This window comes from Delphinus delphis, chromosome 4 (assembly GCF_949987515.2).
Source record: "Delphinus delphis chromosome 4, mDelDel1.2, whole genome shotgun sequence".
Lineage (NCBI taxonomy): Eukaryota > Metazoa > Chordata > Mammalia > Artiodactyla > Delphinidae > Delphinus > Delphinus delphis.
The window spans coordinates 8,121,879-8,135,451 of NC_082686.1; the positions used below are offsets into that span (position 1 = coordinate 8,121,879).

Here is a 13,573-nt window from a genome sequence, read left to right on the forward strand (position 1 = left end):
ATTTTCTTGTTTACTAATGCTGTTTAATTTCTGGATTTTGGCTGAATATTTTATCTTTTTTTCTTTCACCTTTAAAGGGTAAATAGGAAGAGACAATATAAACTGGAGGTGATGGTAATAGCAGTTCTCCCCGCAAACCGGGGAGCTGGGATTACATGCCTCCTCTACTGGGATGAGCCTGCCCAGGCCTCTCCCATGCTCCAGTACAAACCCCCAGCCGAGCCAGGCATAGAACTCTGGTCCTAAAACCAAACTGAACAGAGAGCTACCTCAAAACTGCTCATCCAGGTGATTTGGAAAAGTCACAGGTGAAATTATCCTTTGCTACAGAATCACGATGTCATCAAAGTCAACAGGGAGATTTCAGGAACAAAGCTGTTATTTTTCAAAACGACTTCGAGGTGCTCTGATCTCTTCTCGCTCTGTTCTCTACCTGACTACGTTCCACAGTCTAGGCTACACTGAGGAGATCTCCTAATCTAACAAAGCTTTTCTTACACCGGACCGCCAAGCTCTCTCCCTGTGCAATTTCCAGGCCCCGACCTTAGTAACAATCGCTGGCTCCCCTTTACCACAGGTTTATGTGCGAGGCACGATGCTAAGCACTTTACAGGAATTTTATTAGTAATCTATACACCTTCCTTGATACTTTTTTAAAGCCCTTCTCAGCACCTGAAATTACATTCTAAATTTGTTTGCTGTCTGTAACCGGAAGACAAATTTCACAGTCCTCGTCTCTCCTTCACTGCCGTATCAGGATGTCGAGCCCAGGGCCTAGCGCACAGTGGATACTCAGTACACATTTGTTTTCACTGTTGTCCAGGGCTGCCCACCCTTCTCAGCAAAGCACTGAAGGTATATGGCTACTTGAAGGTGCACGTGTCCTCTAAGTAGATCATATCAGGGTGAAGAGGAGAAAAAGGGATTACATACAACCGATGATCCAGTCTTCTTACAATTATTTTTTAATAAAGTTTGATGATTAACGTTTATTAATCAAGTTCGATTAAAGTTAAAACACCTGAAATGTATTTCCTATTCCTTTCACGAAGGGTCATACTGGAGATGGTTTTGGTCCTCATTCAGACAAGCCTTCCCATCTACTTCACTGTCTTCCCTTTTTATCAGCCTCATCAGCAAGTACCTCGTATGTTGATGAAAGAAACTGCCACCTTGCTATTATCTCTTTTACCTGTTTCCTTTAATCCATTTTTCCAGAGAGTGACATCTGATTGAAAAACTACCTAAAATAATTTCGTTGCTTCAGTTTTGTGGTGTGATCACTTTTCCCACCTGTTTCCACTCTACGGTCTTTGAAATTACCTTAAAAGTGTAGTAACGTTTTGCAGTGCTGGGGTACCATTTCAATTTTATATTGGATTATGCATTATTTATAGCATAGATTAAACTTTTCAGCAGGGAAAATAATCCAAACTCTTAGGAACAGTCATTGTTTTAAGTTATACACTATTTTCAATTAAATGCTACCAGATTAAAGACACAGACTGATAATATTGGCTTTTTTCAATCATCTCTTAGCGCTCAGCATACCAGAAGGTCCTCTAAAAGGGAGACCCTTCTCATGAATCCACAAGGACCAAAAGGTCCTTGAAATCTGGCCCAATCTAAAACATCCATAAGCATATTTGGTCCCTGCCAAATGCTTTTGGACAGGACCAAATATCAAGGACATTTTGGTGTGGACCAAACGTCTGCTAACCATCCACAAGTACCTCAAAAAAGTCAATACTGAGACATGCAATTGGATTAACTCTAACATTTTCACGTGTATTCACATGAAAAACCTCTTATTCTATCCTAAACAGTAAACTCTACCATCTCTGTATAAACTTTCCATTCACAAATTTCAACAGCCCATCTTGTGAACTTGAGTTTAGCAACCTCTATTTAGGCACAGAGGATGTCTTTGATCCAGGCTCTAAAATGTCCTAAGACCTCTTGGTTAGACTCCTCAGACGTACCATGGCTCTTCTTTCCAAATGAAGTCACCTTTTAAAATGTCAGCGTAATATATGTCTTGAATTATCAAGTAGAATACTTTAAATTATTTGACAAAGAACAGATAACACGACAGTAAACTGATGTTATTTTAGAATGCTTTTTATTTCGACACTTACAGGACACGTGTAAGGCATGTTCACAAGTATTTGTTTGAAGTTATGTACAAAACACGTTCTCTTTCTCTCCAGCTGCTCTTCTTTCCCTTTGTACCTGCTGCTACAAACTGGGCCCTGTGTATCTTCATATCTACAAGTCCTCAGTTATTCTGAACATGCAGACAATGTGTTAGGGACCTGCTTCGAAATATGGAGGAAGCTTCTATGCACTAAGTCACTAAGACATCAGAACTCACAGGGAACCAAGGCAGAGGGAAGCGACCAAATCAGCTCATGAACTTGCGACTGTGAGCTTCTAGCGGGTAACAAAGAACACACGGAAAAAACATTTTTTGACCCTTCCTGTTTGAGAGAAACGGAATGTGTCCAGAATTCATGTTTCTGTATTTACTACTACTGCCTATGAAGTCACTACAGAGAACTAATTTTTTACGTTTCTAATGCAGTTACAGTTTTGTTCTCAGGCCACAGTACAAGAGAGCATGCATTACTTTACACAAATGTCAAACACTGAACAATTGTAACAGGGACTCCTCGGGACTGTCTAATTACACAAGTGTCTCTTTTTGGTGGTAGGATAAGGAAAGTGCCCACTGTGTGCTAGACAGAGACCCCCAAACACTTGTTGTCTAACTCATAAAGAGGGACGACATCACTAATGAGAACAGAGAAGTATTCAGAGTAAGTTCCCAATGTGGGGCTGGGGTAATGGATACGGAGCCTCAGTTTTAGGGGTTAAAAAAAGTCTTGGCTGATGTTAATAAGTTTATTGTGTGATTTTCAAAAATCATTATGTCTTTAAAATATGAAAAACAAGCACTTATAAATCTACTGGGGAGAAATAAAATAATGAAATGAAAAATCAAAATCACATGAAGAGGAGATCTGAATGAATCTTTTGGTCTGAATCAACCAATATTTTAACATCAACTACAACCTAGTCAAATGTGGTTTGCTTAAGCCCATTTTTTAAAATGCAGAATCTTTAAGGAAAAACGTAGGCATTTGTTTAGGAATACTAATCTCAAAAAACTTTAACGTGGGGCACTTTAAAAGATCAAGGATACTTATAATTTAAGTCCTGCTTTGAGGCACTCACCATGTTTTCCTTCCATCTCAGAGAGCACCTCTGCAAGCAGCCCCAGCAATATAAGGATGTGGTCACACATAACTTTATCAGACACCATTTGGCGATTATTAAGCGGCTAGTCAGAGTTGGGAACTTACTTACTGTCAGCTGTATTAAAGATTTCCATTTATGAGCACTGTGAAGCACAGTACAAAGAATCTTCACATGTTGCTTTTTATATCAAAGGTAGTATATTGTTATTCTTCCAACTCAACAAACAGTATATACTCTAGTGAATTGTAACTACCTAGAACAGTGGGTGGGCCTCTTCCAGAAGGGCAGGTTACTCTTCTGACAGGAGATCACGAGCCAGGCAGGCTGGGCAAGTGCTCTGCTCCTTAAGCCATTGCTTGAAGCACTGAAATGAGAAAAGACAATTAGCCAGTGCCTTTAGGAGCACATGGAACCTCAGCCCTCCTGTACCACTCGCCTCAGCAGACACGGCTAACTTCACTGTGACATTTGGTAGGGCCTGGAGCCACCCAACACCCAGGGACACCAGAGCCTGCTCAGGGTAGGAGTCTGGACCAAGCGCCAGGAACAAAGACACCCACCTCAGAATGTGACCTTGAACACTCAGGGCCTGACCTTGGGGCATGGCCTTGCCCTCCCATCCCCCCACACCCTGCTCCAGTCTCGTGCTTCAGCCGCCCTGACTTCTAGAGGCTGGCCCTTGGACTCACCCTGTCTGCCCGGTCTTGTTCCTTGCCCATCCCACCAGCCTGCACGCCACACAGCCTCGCTGGAGCCTGTCTACCCAGCGTGCTCCCGGCTGGCCTGCCGCCGCTATAGAGCCGAGTGTGTGCGTAAGTTCGAGAGCCCAGACAGGATGCCCCTACCCGGGAAGGAGGGAGGAGGTAGGCCGTGCGGGAGACCGCACGCTGTCTGGACTCTTTCTAGTGAGTGTACTGTGTGTACCCCTTTTCTCAGGGATTCCTACACTGACAGGGCAGAGACCTGATCTGCTCTAAACCAGCAGCAGCGGTGCAGGACAAATGCTCACAGCACCCAAAACACCAGAACAGTCACCACAAATCTGGGAAGGGCACAGGCCAGAATCTCCCAGGATCAGGCACAGTGGACCCAGTTTAGTTTTTCTCCTCCAAAATGTTAAACTTCCTTCACCTGCTGCAGTAAACTGACAAACTGCTGCACTGTGTATCTGTCTGGCCACGCATATAAGAAACGGGTGCGTATAAAAAACTGGCTTCTAAGGAACCAGTACTGCTCTGACTTTCAGCAACTGATGGGGCCAACTGCTCTTCTGCACTCATGACACAGAGGACAGTGTGCACCGTGCCCGCTGCAGGGCCCAGGAATCCGCTCCCCTTCCTGCAGCATCAATCTTTGGGAGGGAGACAATCATCACAGACATGAGGAGGTTTAGAAAGTGCTTTGAAAATGCAAGTACTGAAGCCTAGAAAACAAAGTCCCTTTTTATTTTCAAAATACTCCATAGTCGAAATGCATGACATGAGGATGGCCAAGGAGAATCCTTACCCCTTTGTGAACCTTGTGCCCACATTTCAGCACACGTACATTTTTGGATTTGAATACTTCCAGGCATATTTCACAGGAATTTGCACCGGACACCTGTGGAAACAAATGCATCTCAATAGTAAAGAATAACTAAATTTCTCCTTACTACATGAGCTCTTCTTACAAGTGGCCTTCCAGAACTTTCACAGCTAAGGTGGAAAATTATTCTCAATTATAGTTAAGTAAGGAGACTGAGGGAACAACTTATTTTCTAATAACATTTCTTAGGAAAAAATAAAGTTTTAATTTTCTCAGAGAAAAAAATGTTTTATGTGGTTAACTCATTCCCAGCTAAAATACTACAAATACCTACTTACCCCAACCCATACCTAAATAAAGTATGGTACTAGCTGAGTATTACAAAGTAATTGTCCATCTAATTATCTAACAGTTGGAGACAGTAATAAATTATGACATCTCTACACTATGGATTATCATGGGGCTGATGAAAATCATGACGGAATTCCATAATCCGTGACGTGGCACGTTAGTCACAAAAACTCTCTGAATAAAAGTAGGCTACAGAACAGTATGTATCATATGATTATATAATTCAATATTTTAAAAATAGAGAGAATGTGTATATACAGAGATGCCTAGAAAAGAGTCTGGAAAGATATAAAATGTTAACAGTGGTTACTGGCTACTTTTGGTTGAGAGATTTAACTTTTTTCTTTGCTATTTTTCTAAAGTTTCCATGAATGTGGATTACTTGTATAACTCAAAACAAAACGAACTGACGCCTCATTCAGCAAATATCCATGGTCAGGGACTATGCGGGGCACAGCGACACGGAGATGAATGGGAGGGCTTCCGGCCCTAGCCGCTCCCAGTCTGGTGAGCACAGACAGCGTGCTCTGTGTGAAAGCAGAGTGCCAGCCTAGAACACCAGGCGTGAAGCTCTCCCTATGGCTCACAGCACTCGCCCCACATGCATCATTAACTTCGACCCTCACTCCCCACCTTAACTCTGAGCACCCTGAAGGCAGGAAATGGCCTTGCTTATCTGTGTTCTTAGCAGCTGGCAAGGAACCTGGCCCCAAACTGAGACTCCATAAACTGTCAAGAAAGTGAATGAATGCAGCCCTGGCAGTGGGTTAAGGTCAGGGAGTACAGCTGGGGGCAGTGCCTGAAGGCTATGACACCCTGAACTGCTGCACGGGGTTTTCTGTCTTTCCCATGGCACTGTTGCCGCTGCAGCAATGGGTCAGATGTGCTCTCACTCCTCTGTGCGGGCCCCCAGGGAAGGGTCTGGGAGGAAAGGTGGAGGTGTCAGCCCTGGGGAAAGGGCAGGTTAAGGTCTCTGCAAAGTTCAGAAAAACCCATGGTTAACTTGACTATTTCCTAGTATGGAAAAGTGGGCACAATATATTTCTAATTGAAACACACACACACACACACACACACACACAAATATATGCACAGTTGACTAAATTCAGTATACACACAGATACAAAAGAGTTTAGAAAAATATATACTGATACGATAGTACTGGTTACCCTTAGAGGGTGGGTTTTGGGGTTCCTTATATGCTCTTTTGATTTGGATTTTCTATTATGAACCACAAAACTTTTATAATTTAAAAATACAAAGCAGGGACTTCCCTGGTGGCGCAGTGGTTAAGTATCTGCCTGCCAATGCAGGAGGCATGGGTTCGAGCCCTGGTCCAGGAAGATCCCACATGCCGTGGAGCAACGAAGCCTGTGCATCACAACTACTGAGCCTGTGCTCTAGAGCCCGCGAGCAACAACTACTGAAGCCCACACACTCTAGGGCCCGTGAGCCGCAACTACTGAGCCCACGTGCCACAACTACTGAAGCCCACACGTCTAGAGCCCATGCTCCGCAACAAGAGAAACCACCGCAATGAGAAGCCCGCGCACCACAAGAAAGAGTAGCCCCTGCTCGCCACAACTTAGAGAAAGCCCGCGCACAGCAACGAAGACCCAACACAGCCAAAAGTAAAATTTTACATTAATTAAAAAAAAAAAAACAAAGCAAATTACTTTTAATCTTTAAAAAACTACCTATGATTAGCAAATTAAGTCCCGGTTCCAATACATATTATCCTTATAAGTCAGCTTTTACACCTTTATTACTATCAACATCAACCATGAAGTAGAAAGCAATCTCTTCCCAAAAGGTGATTATGGTCTGTCTTGGGATGGCCAACAAGCACACAGATGCACGCGTGCACACACACACACGCACACAAAGGAGTTCACACACACACTCACACGTCAGTGAGAATGCCAAGAAGTTGACCTGGTTGTTCGACCACAGAGCACATGACCAGCAGGAACACCCCTGAGAGAGGGAGGGGACTCCAGCCAGGCCTTGCAGGAATGCTCTGCATGATCATAAGCTTTCCCTTTGGGGTGAGACCCTCTGGGACCTGAGTGTATGTGATGCAGAAAGTCTCCAAAGGGTAGCAGAAAGTGAAAATGTATGGGAGGCATAAAAACGAGTTCACAAAAAAGATTCACTGCTTAGCTCAAGTCAGCAAACCTGCGCTCTTTGTGCAGTCTTGCACTGCTGACTGCGCTATGGGGCCTGCAACTCTTCTAATTTCGATTTCACCTGAACAGTGATACTGTAGCTGGACAAAAAAGGGAAATGTGGGGGCTTCCCTGGTGGCGCAGTGGTTAAGAATCCGCCTGCCAATGCAGGGGACGCGGGTTCAAGCCCTGGTCTGGGAAGATCCCACATGCCGCGGAGCAACTAGGCCCGTGAGCCACAACTACTGAGCCTGCGCGTCTGGAGCCTGTGCCCCGCAACAAGAGAGGCCGCGACAGTGAGAGGCCCGCGAACCGCGATGAAGAGTGGCCCCCGCTGGCCGCAACTGGAGACAGCCCTCGCACAGAAACGAAGACCCAACGCAGCCAAAAATAAATAAATAAATCTATAAAAAAGGGAAATGTGCTCCGCACCAGAATTCAATCTGAAGCCCACGGCTGTGAGCCGCCAGACGGCCATCTCTCTTCCAGCCACACGTTCAGCCGGTCCCTAACGCACAGTCCCCAGCACGAGCTGGTCAGTGCGCTGAGGACGCTGTGGTCAAGTCGAAGGAAGGAACGCTGGCAAGATGCGCGAGCCACCTGTGCCTCGGATTCCTCAGCCATAAAGACAGTTATAATGCCCTGTCGACTGACATCACAGATGTAACAGTATTTCATAAAAAGTTCTGTGTCACTGTAACATTCTCATTGTCTGAAAGGACAACAATCTAAATCAGTATATCAAATTAAAGGCAAGTTAATTTAATGGGCTCATTCCTGTGTGCCCCCCGCGCCCCTTGAGGGGAGAGAGGAGGGAAGCAACCAGCCTTTCCCGAGCACAGCACTTGACTCTGCCTATTCTGCTTCAGCACTTCATCCCCACGACGACCCGAACAGGCAGATATGATTCGAGCTCACAGTGTTATTAAGTGATGGAACCAAGTCTGTGTTATTCCAAAGCCCATGGTCACACGTAGAAGAAAATTATCCAAAAATCAAGTTTTCCAACTATTCACACTTGATACAAAAAGTGAATTTACCTGACCATCCACAGGCCCAGTTCCCAAAATGTCGTCACAGCTCTTCTTGTCACTACATGCAGGGGCCCCGAGCTACCCGTGGAAGTGGAGAGACAACCTCGCCATTCACTGGCTCTCCTAATGAAACACTCAAGTACATCTAAACTTGGTTTCCAATTTCAAGATCAAATAAATTCAATCTAGAAAAATGGGGCTAAATCATGGATTGATAGTTCTGTTTCCTTCTTGTTCTTCATCAGAAGAAAACTGACTCTATGGTCATACATGCAACACTCACAGGGACGTCGTCTGTCTTCTGCCCCTGGCTTTCGGGTGATGATCCAACAAGCACGGAGGGCGGGCCCTGGGTGGCCCTGGTCACAGAAGCAGCAGAGCTGGGCTCAGACGGCCTCCTGTCCTTTCCTGGATTTGGCTGCAGCAAGATCATGGGGCAGGGAAGCAAGTTCAGTGACCCCAAAACTTGACCCTCTTCTATCTACTGAATTGCTCTCCATTTTGGGGTTGGAAGCATTTTCCCCCACAATTCTCTTATTTTATAAATAAATAAGAATAAAGTGGAACATTTTATTGAATCTAAATGAAAAACTGACCTTTTTCTTTTTCTCTTCATCTAGAATGTGTTCTGTCACTCTTTGGACAATTTCGTCAATACTCAATCCAGAGAGCGAGTTCTTGTTTTTGTTTCTCACTTTTTTAATAAAACCAGCAAGCTCGGTGCTGAAAGAGAAAGTGGGAATAATGTCAAGAGAAAGTTAAAGTTTTCTGCTGCAAAGAAATATTATGGGCCAATATTAACCCAACAGCAAAAAGAAACAAAATCAAATACACACAAATAATTCATTTGTAAACAACAACAGTAACTGTATACAGAGAGCAGCAAAATCAATCTTTCAAAGCACTATGAAAATTCCAATATTATTTCTAAATATTTGTTTTAATAGACTTTCAAAGTAACAGTGTATCTGATAGATCCATTTGAGATCTCCATCTCTACTTAGAAACCTGACTTCTTACAGCCTGGATATACTGTAGCTTTAAGCAAAATCAATGAATGATCAGACGCCACTGGGTCTGACTTGAAATCAATAAAATCTCATTCTATCTAAGAACAAACTAGTTTTGTTGACTTCTTCCCTTTAAAAATCTAACCAACAGGGCTTCCCTGGTGGCACAGTGGTTGAGAGTCCACCTGCCGATGCAGGGGACACGGGTTTGTGCCCCGGTCCGGGAAGATCCCACATGCCGCGGAGCGGCTGGGCCCATGAGCCATGGCCGCTGAGCCTGCGCGTCCGGAGCCTGTGCTCCGCAATAGGAGAGGCCACAACAGTGAGAGGCCCGCGTACTGGAAAAAAAAAAAAAATCTAACCAACAACAAAGTTTTCAAAGCCTGAATTTTTCATAGGTAGCAGTGGATGTGATTTATATCGTTAATCAATAGGAACTTGGTATCTGTAGCACTAATACCTCATATGCTTTAACATGCAGAAAATTAGGATGCATATCTATTTGGTGGTTTATATTCTGCCAGATTTAGTCAGGATTACAAACAGTTTTATTTGTAATATACTTCTGGTAATTACAACTTGACTATTTTTACTAATTTGCATGGTAATCGCTATTGAGAGAACTTACAATGTTTATCAAACTTAGGCAGGGCTAAACATGCCCATGTGCAGACAAGACATACTTACTTCCAAATGGGCAGGGCTCCACTGACAAATGCAAAACATCAAACTTGGCCAATCATAATTAACTACTGTGTTTCAAAAGTATAATCTCAAAGACTGTGACTAATATCGTGTCAAAGACAGAAATAACAAGGGAGGTGCAGAGGGTCAGTTCTGGATGTGGATTCCTCTCTTCTGAGCTGTATCCCAGAGACATTCCCTCCACTTCACCTTCTCTCCAGGCTGAGACCAGGAGTACCTCTGTCCCCTCGCACCAATCTGGAGTGAGGTCAGAGGTTGATGCAGAAGCACTCCTGAAGTGCCTGAATGACAACTCTGGCTGACTTAGTTAAAAGCAGCTCTCCCCATTTGCAGCAACATGGATGGACCTAGAGACTGTCACACTGAGTGAAGTAAGTCAGACAGAGAAAGACAAATATATGATATTGCTTAACGTGGAATCTAAAAAAATGGTCCAAATGAACTTATTTACCAAACAGAAATAGTCACAGACATAAAAAACAAATCTATTGTTTCTGGGGGGGTGGGAGGGGATGAATGGGGAGACTGGGAGTGACACATACACACTACTATATATAAAATAGATAACTAATAAGGACCTACTGTATAGCACAGGGAACTCTACTCAATACTCTGTAATGACCTACACGGGAAAAGAATCTAAAAATGAGTGGATATACGTAAATGTACAACTGATTCACTTTGTTGTACACCTGAAACTAATACAACACTGTAAATCAACTATACCCCCCACCACCGCCCGCCAAAAAGGCAGCTCTCCTCACCCTCATAAGGACCCCTTTGTAACATGCGCACACACCTGACTCACTAGCAGATTACAACTAGCCTTGTCAGCCTCACACTTCTAACGAATCAGAGGTGCTGTCCAATAAGGTGCAAGTTGCTGTTGCCTTCTTTGCTATATGTGGGATTTTTTTCCCTGAAATAATGTAAAACTAATGTTTTGCAGTTCATTTAGTGATTCCATAACTAGTGTTGGAGAGTTACTGAGTTCATCTAAATCTTAGCAAACTGCCAAGGGTTCTGATGAGTACTGATTAACCAGTGTTCAATGTTTTCAATCTATTGGTTTGAAACTGCTCACTTCTATGTTTACAAAAGGAAAAAGTGCAGCGCTTGTCTTTCTGAGTAAAACAATTATGCAGTTCTTTCCACTTCAGCCCCTAATTGGCTGTAATGTTATCTAATCAGGAAACCTCAGTTCAATAAAGCACTTAACAGAGTTGCAGACATTTTGGATTCGTACCTGCTGTAACAGGGGAACACCACTGACAGGTGCTCAATAATACTATTGAACGGTTTCTTTGGAGACTGGCTTGAGCGGGTGGCACGTCCTGGAGCACCAGGTAACTTCTGACCAGCCACCGGGCTTGGCTCTGACCGAGCTGCCTGGCCGGCGCTCTCACACTCTGGCAGCCGGCCGGCTTCTGGCTCACAGGAGGGCGACTCCACTGGGCCATCAGCAGCAGAGACCAGACTTGATTCCTCTGGAACTGCTGTTCGGTGTCCAGTCCTGTGACTTGTAGAAGTGGAGGGGCCTTGATCATCATGGTCTGAAGACTCAGGAAGTAACTTAGGATGAATCTACAAGGAACACACCACAGTGGCTGGATCACTAAGAGTGACATCCGTGAACAAAGACTAACAATTAAGCACAACTATAATAAAACCTGGCTGCTCAAGTGCACAGTATTTGAATTAAAACAAATTAAATGTTTTGTTCTTAAAAATTGCTGGCCACCTTCTCTTTCTCAAAATGAGCTCTTCACGGCCCCCACACTGCTGGCTTCTGTCCCATCCGCTGGGCCCCCGGCTCAGCTCTCCCCGCAGCCCTGCCGCCGTGCACACCTGAAGTGCTGCTGCCCCTCATGTTGTCAGAAGTGCAGCCTCCACCCCACCTGTGCTACGCCCTCTTGTTCCTCGGTGACTGTGTGCTCACTGAGGATAATGCCCACTTTTTTTTTTTTGGCCGCGCAGTGCGGCTTGTAGTATCTCAGTTCCCCGACCAGGGATCGAACCCACGCCCCCTGCAGTGGAAGCGCAGAGTCCTAACCACTGGACCGCCAGGGAAATCCATAATGCCCACTTTTAAAAAGAATCGAGTCTAGAATATCTTCCTGAGATCCAAATCTGCACATCCAAACTTCCTAATGGGCAGATCCACGTGGGTGACTGATTCCAAGGCCACTCAAGCCCTACGTCTTCAACACCAGCCTCAGGGCGGTCTCCTCACCCTGCTCTTCCTCCGATGCCACTTCACTGACAGAAACCCAGAGTCATCCTCAAGACTGTTGGCCTTACAATCTCACAAGCAGCACCACTCTTTTTTTTTTTTTTTTTTGCGGTACGCGGGCCTCTCACTGTTGTGGCCTCTCCCATTGCGGAGCACAGGCTCCGGATGCGCAGGCTCAGCGGCCATGGCTCACGGGCCCAGCCGCTCCGCGGCATGTGGGATCCTCCCGGACCGGGGCACGAACCCGTGTCCCCTGCATCGGCAGGCGGACTCCCAGCCACTGCACCACCAGGGAAGCCCCAGCACCACTCTTTCATCTGACCTCCTGCACACCCCTCAAATCTGTTCTCTTCCCTGCAGCCCCGCTGCCTCTCTGACCCGGGACACGGCTGTGGGCAGTGAGCTGTAGCTGGTTGACTGGAAATCGCTCACACAGCTCCCTCTCCCACCACATCTCCACACTGCAGTCAAGCTGATCGTCAAGTACGATGTTGATGTCGTTCCCTAACTGGAAATTTATACTGGCTTCTTAGTGACCTGAGGAGAAGTCCACACTGCTGAACACACCTTACACCTTAATAAGGCTCCCTTTGTTCCGGCCCGTGGGCACGAGATTATAATCTTTCTCCCTATAGCCCCCTTTGTCATCGTGGACTCCTTTTACTGCTATGAAAGGAGTGTATTCTCCTTTTTTCTAGCCTCCAAATATGCTGCTTCTTCCACTGGGAACACTTTGACCCTGCAAACATCACACCACACACCCCTCCTCAAACACACACCCCCTTTTACTCCTTTTGCCTGGTTAATTCCTATTCCAGATCTCTGACTCACTGAGACTTCCAACAGCGGAGCTTCTGCCGAGGCCTAGGCCTCTGGGTTAGATTAGTTCCTCCTAATTTATGCTGCCATAGCGTTCTATGTTCCTGTGAAAAATCTTGGCACACTTTGCTTATAATTATAGGCTTAAAGTCTCTCTTTCCCAAACCCATATGCACTTTGAGGGCACAGACCACATCTAATCTTGATCACCACTAAATACCCAATGAATGAACAGCAGAGAAATGACACACAAAGTAAATCGTTTTTAGGGGTACTTATTACTCAAGCTCCTGGCACACTGAGAGTTCTCAAGGAATCTTAAATTTTAAAATTACATAAGCTCGAGTTAAAAATTAACGGTAAAATATTCTGTTGATATCTAATGCTTTTCCCCTTCCGTATCTGCTATAAGAACTTGGAAACACTATAAATAAGTGATCTTTAATTCTAAATAAAACTCTTTCTTAC

General features: G+C 44.8%; 1 protein-coding gene across 13 annotated transcripts in view; it reads right to left on the reverse strand.

The window, feature by feature from the left end:
- Nucleotides 1-2,093: 2,093 nt before the first annotated feature.
- The window catches only part of TTC3 (tetratricopeptide repeat domain 3), a 137,537-nt gene continuing 126,057 nt past the window's right edge, over nucleotides 2,094-13,573 (reverse strand). For all 13 annotated transcript variants that reach the window (XM_060010312.1, XM_060010311.1, XM_060010320.1 and 10 more), the window contains 5 exons: nucleotides 11,300-11,637; nucleotides 8,935-9,061; nucleotides 8,622-8,756; nucleotides 4,768-4,860; nucleotides 2,094-3,625 (listed from right to left, as the gene is read on the reverse strand). In XM_060010312.1, the coding sequence (XP_059866295.1) occupies nucleotides 3,551-3,625; nucleotides 4,768-4,860; nucleotides 8,622-8,756; nucleotides 8,935-9,061; nucleotides 11,300-11,637 (768 nt within the window). In that variant the 3' untranslated portion in view covers nucleotides 2,094-3,550. The remainder of the gene's footprint in view (nucleotides 3,626-4,767; nucleotides 4,861-8,621; nucleotides 8,757-8,934; nucleotides 9,062-11,299; nucleotides 11,638-13,573) is intronic.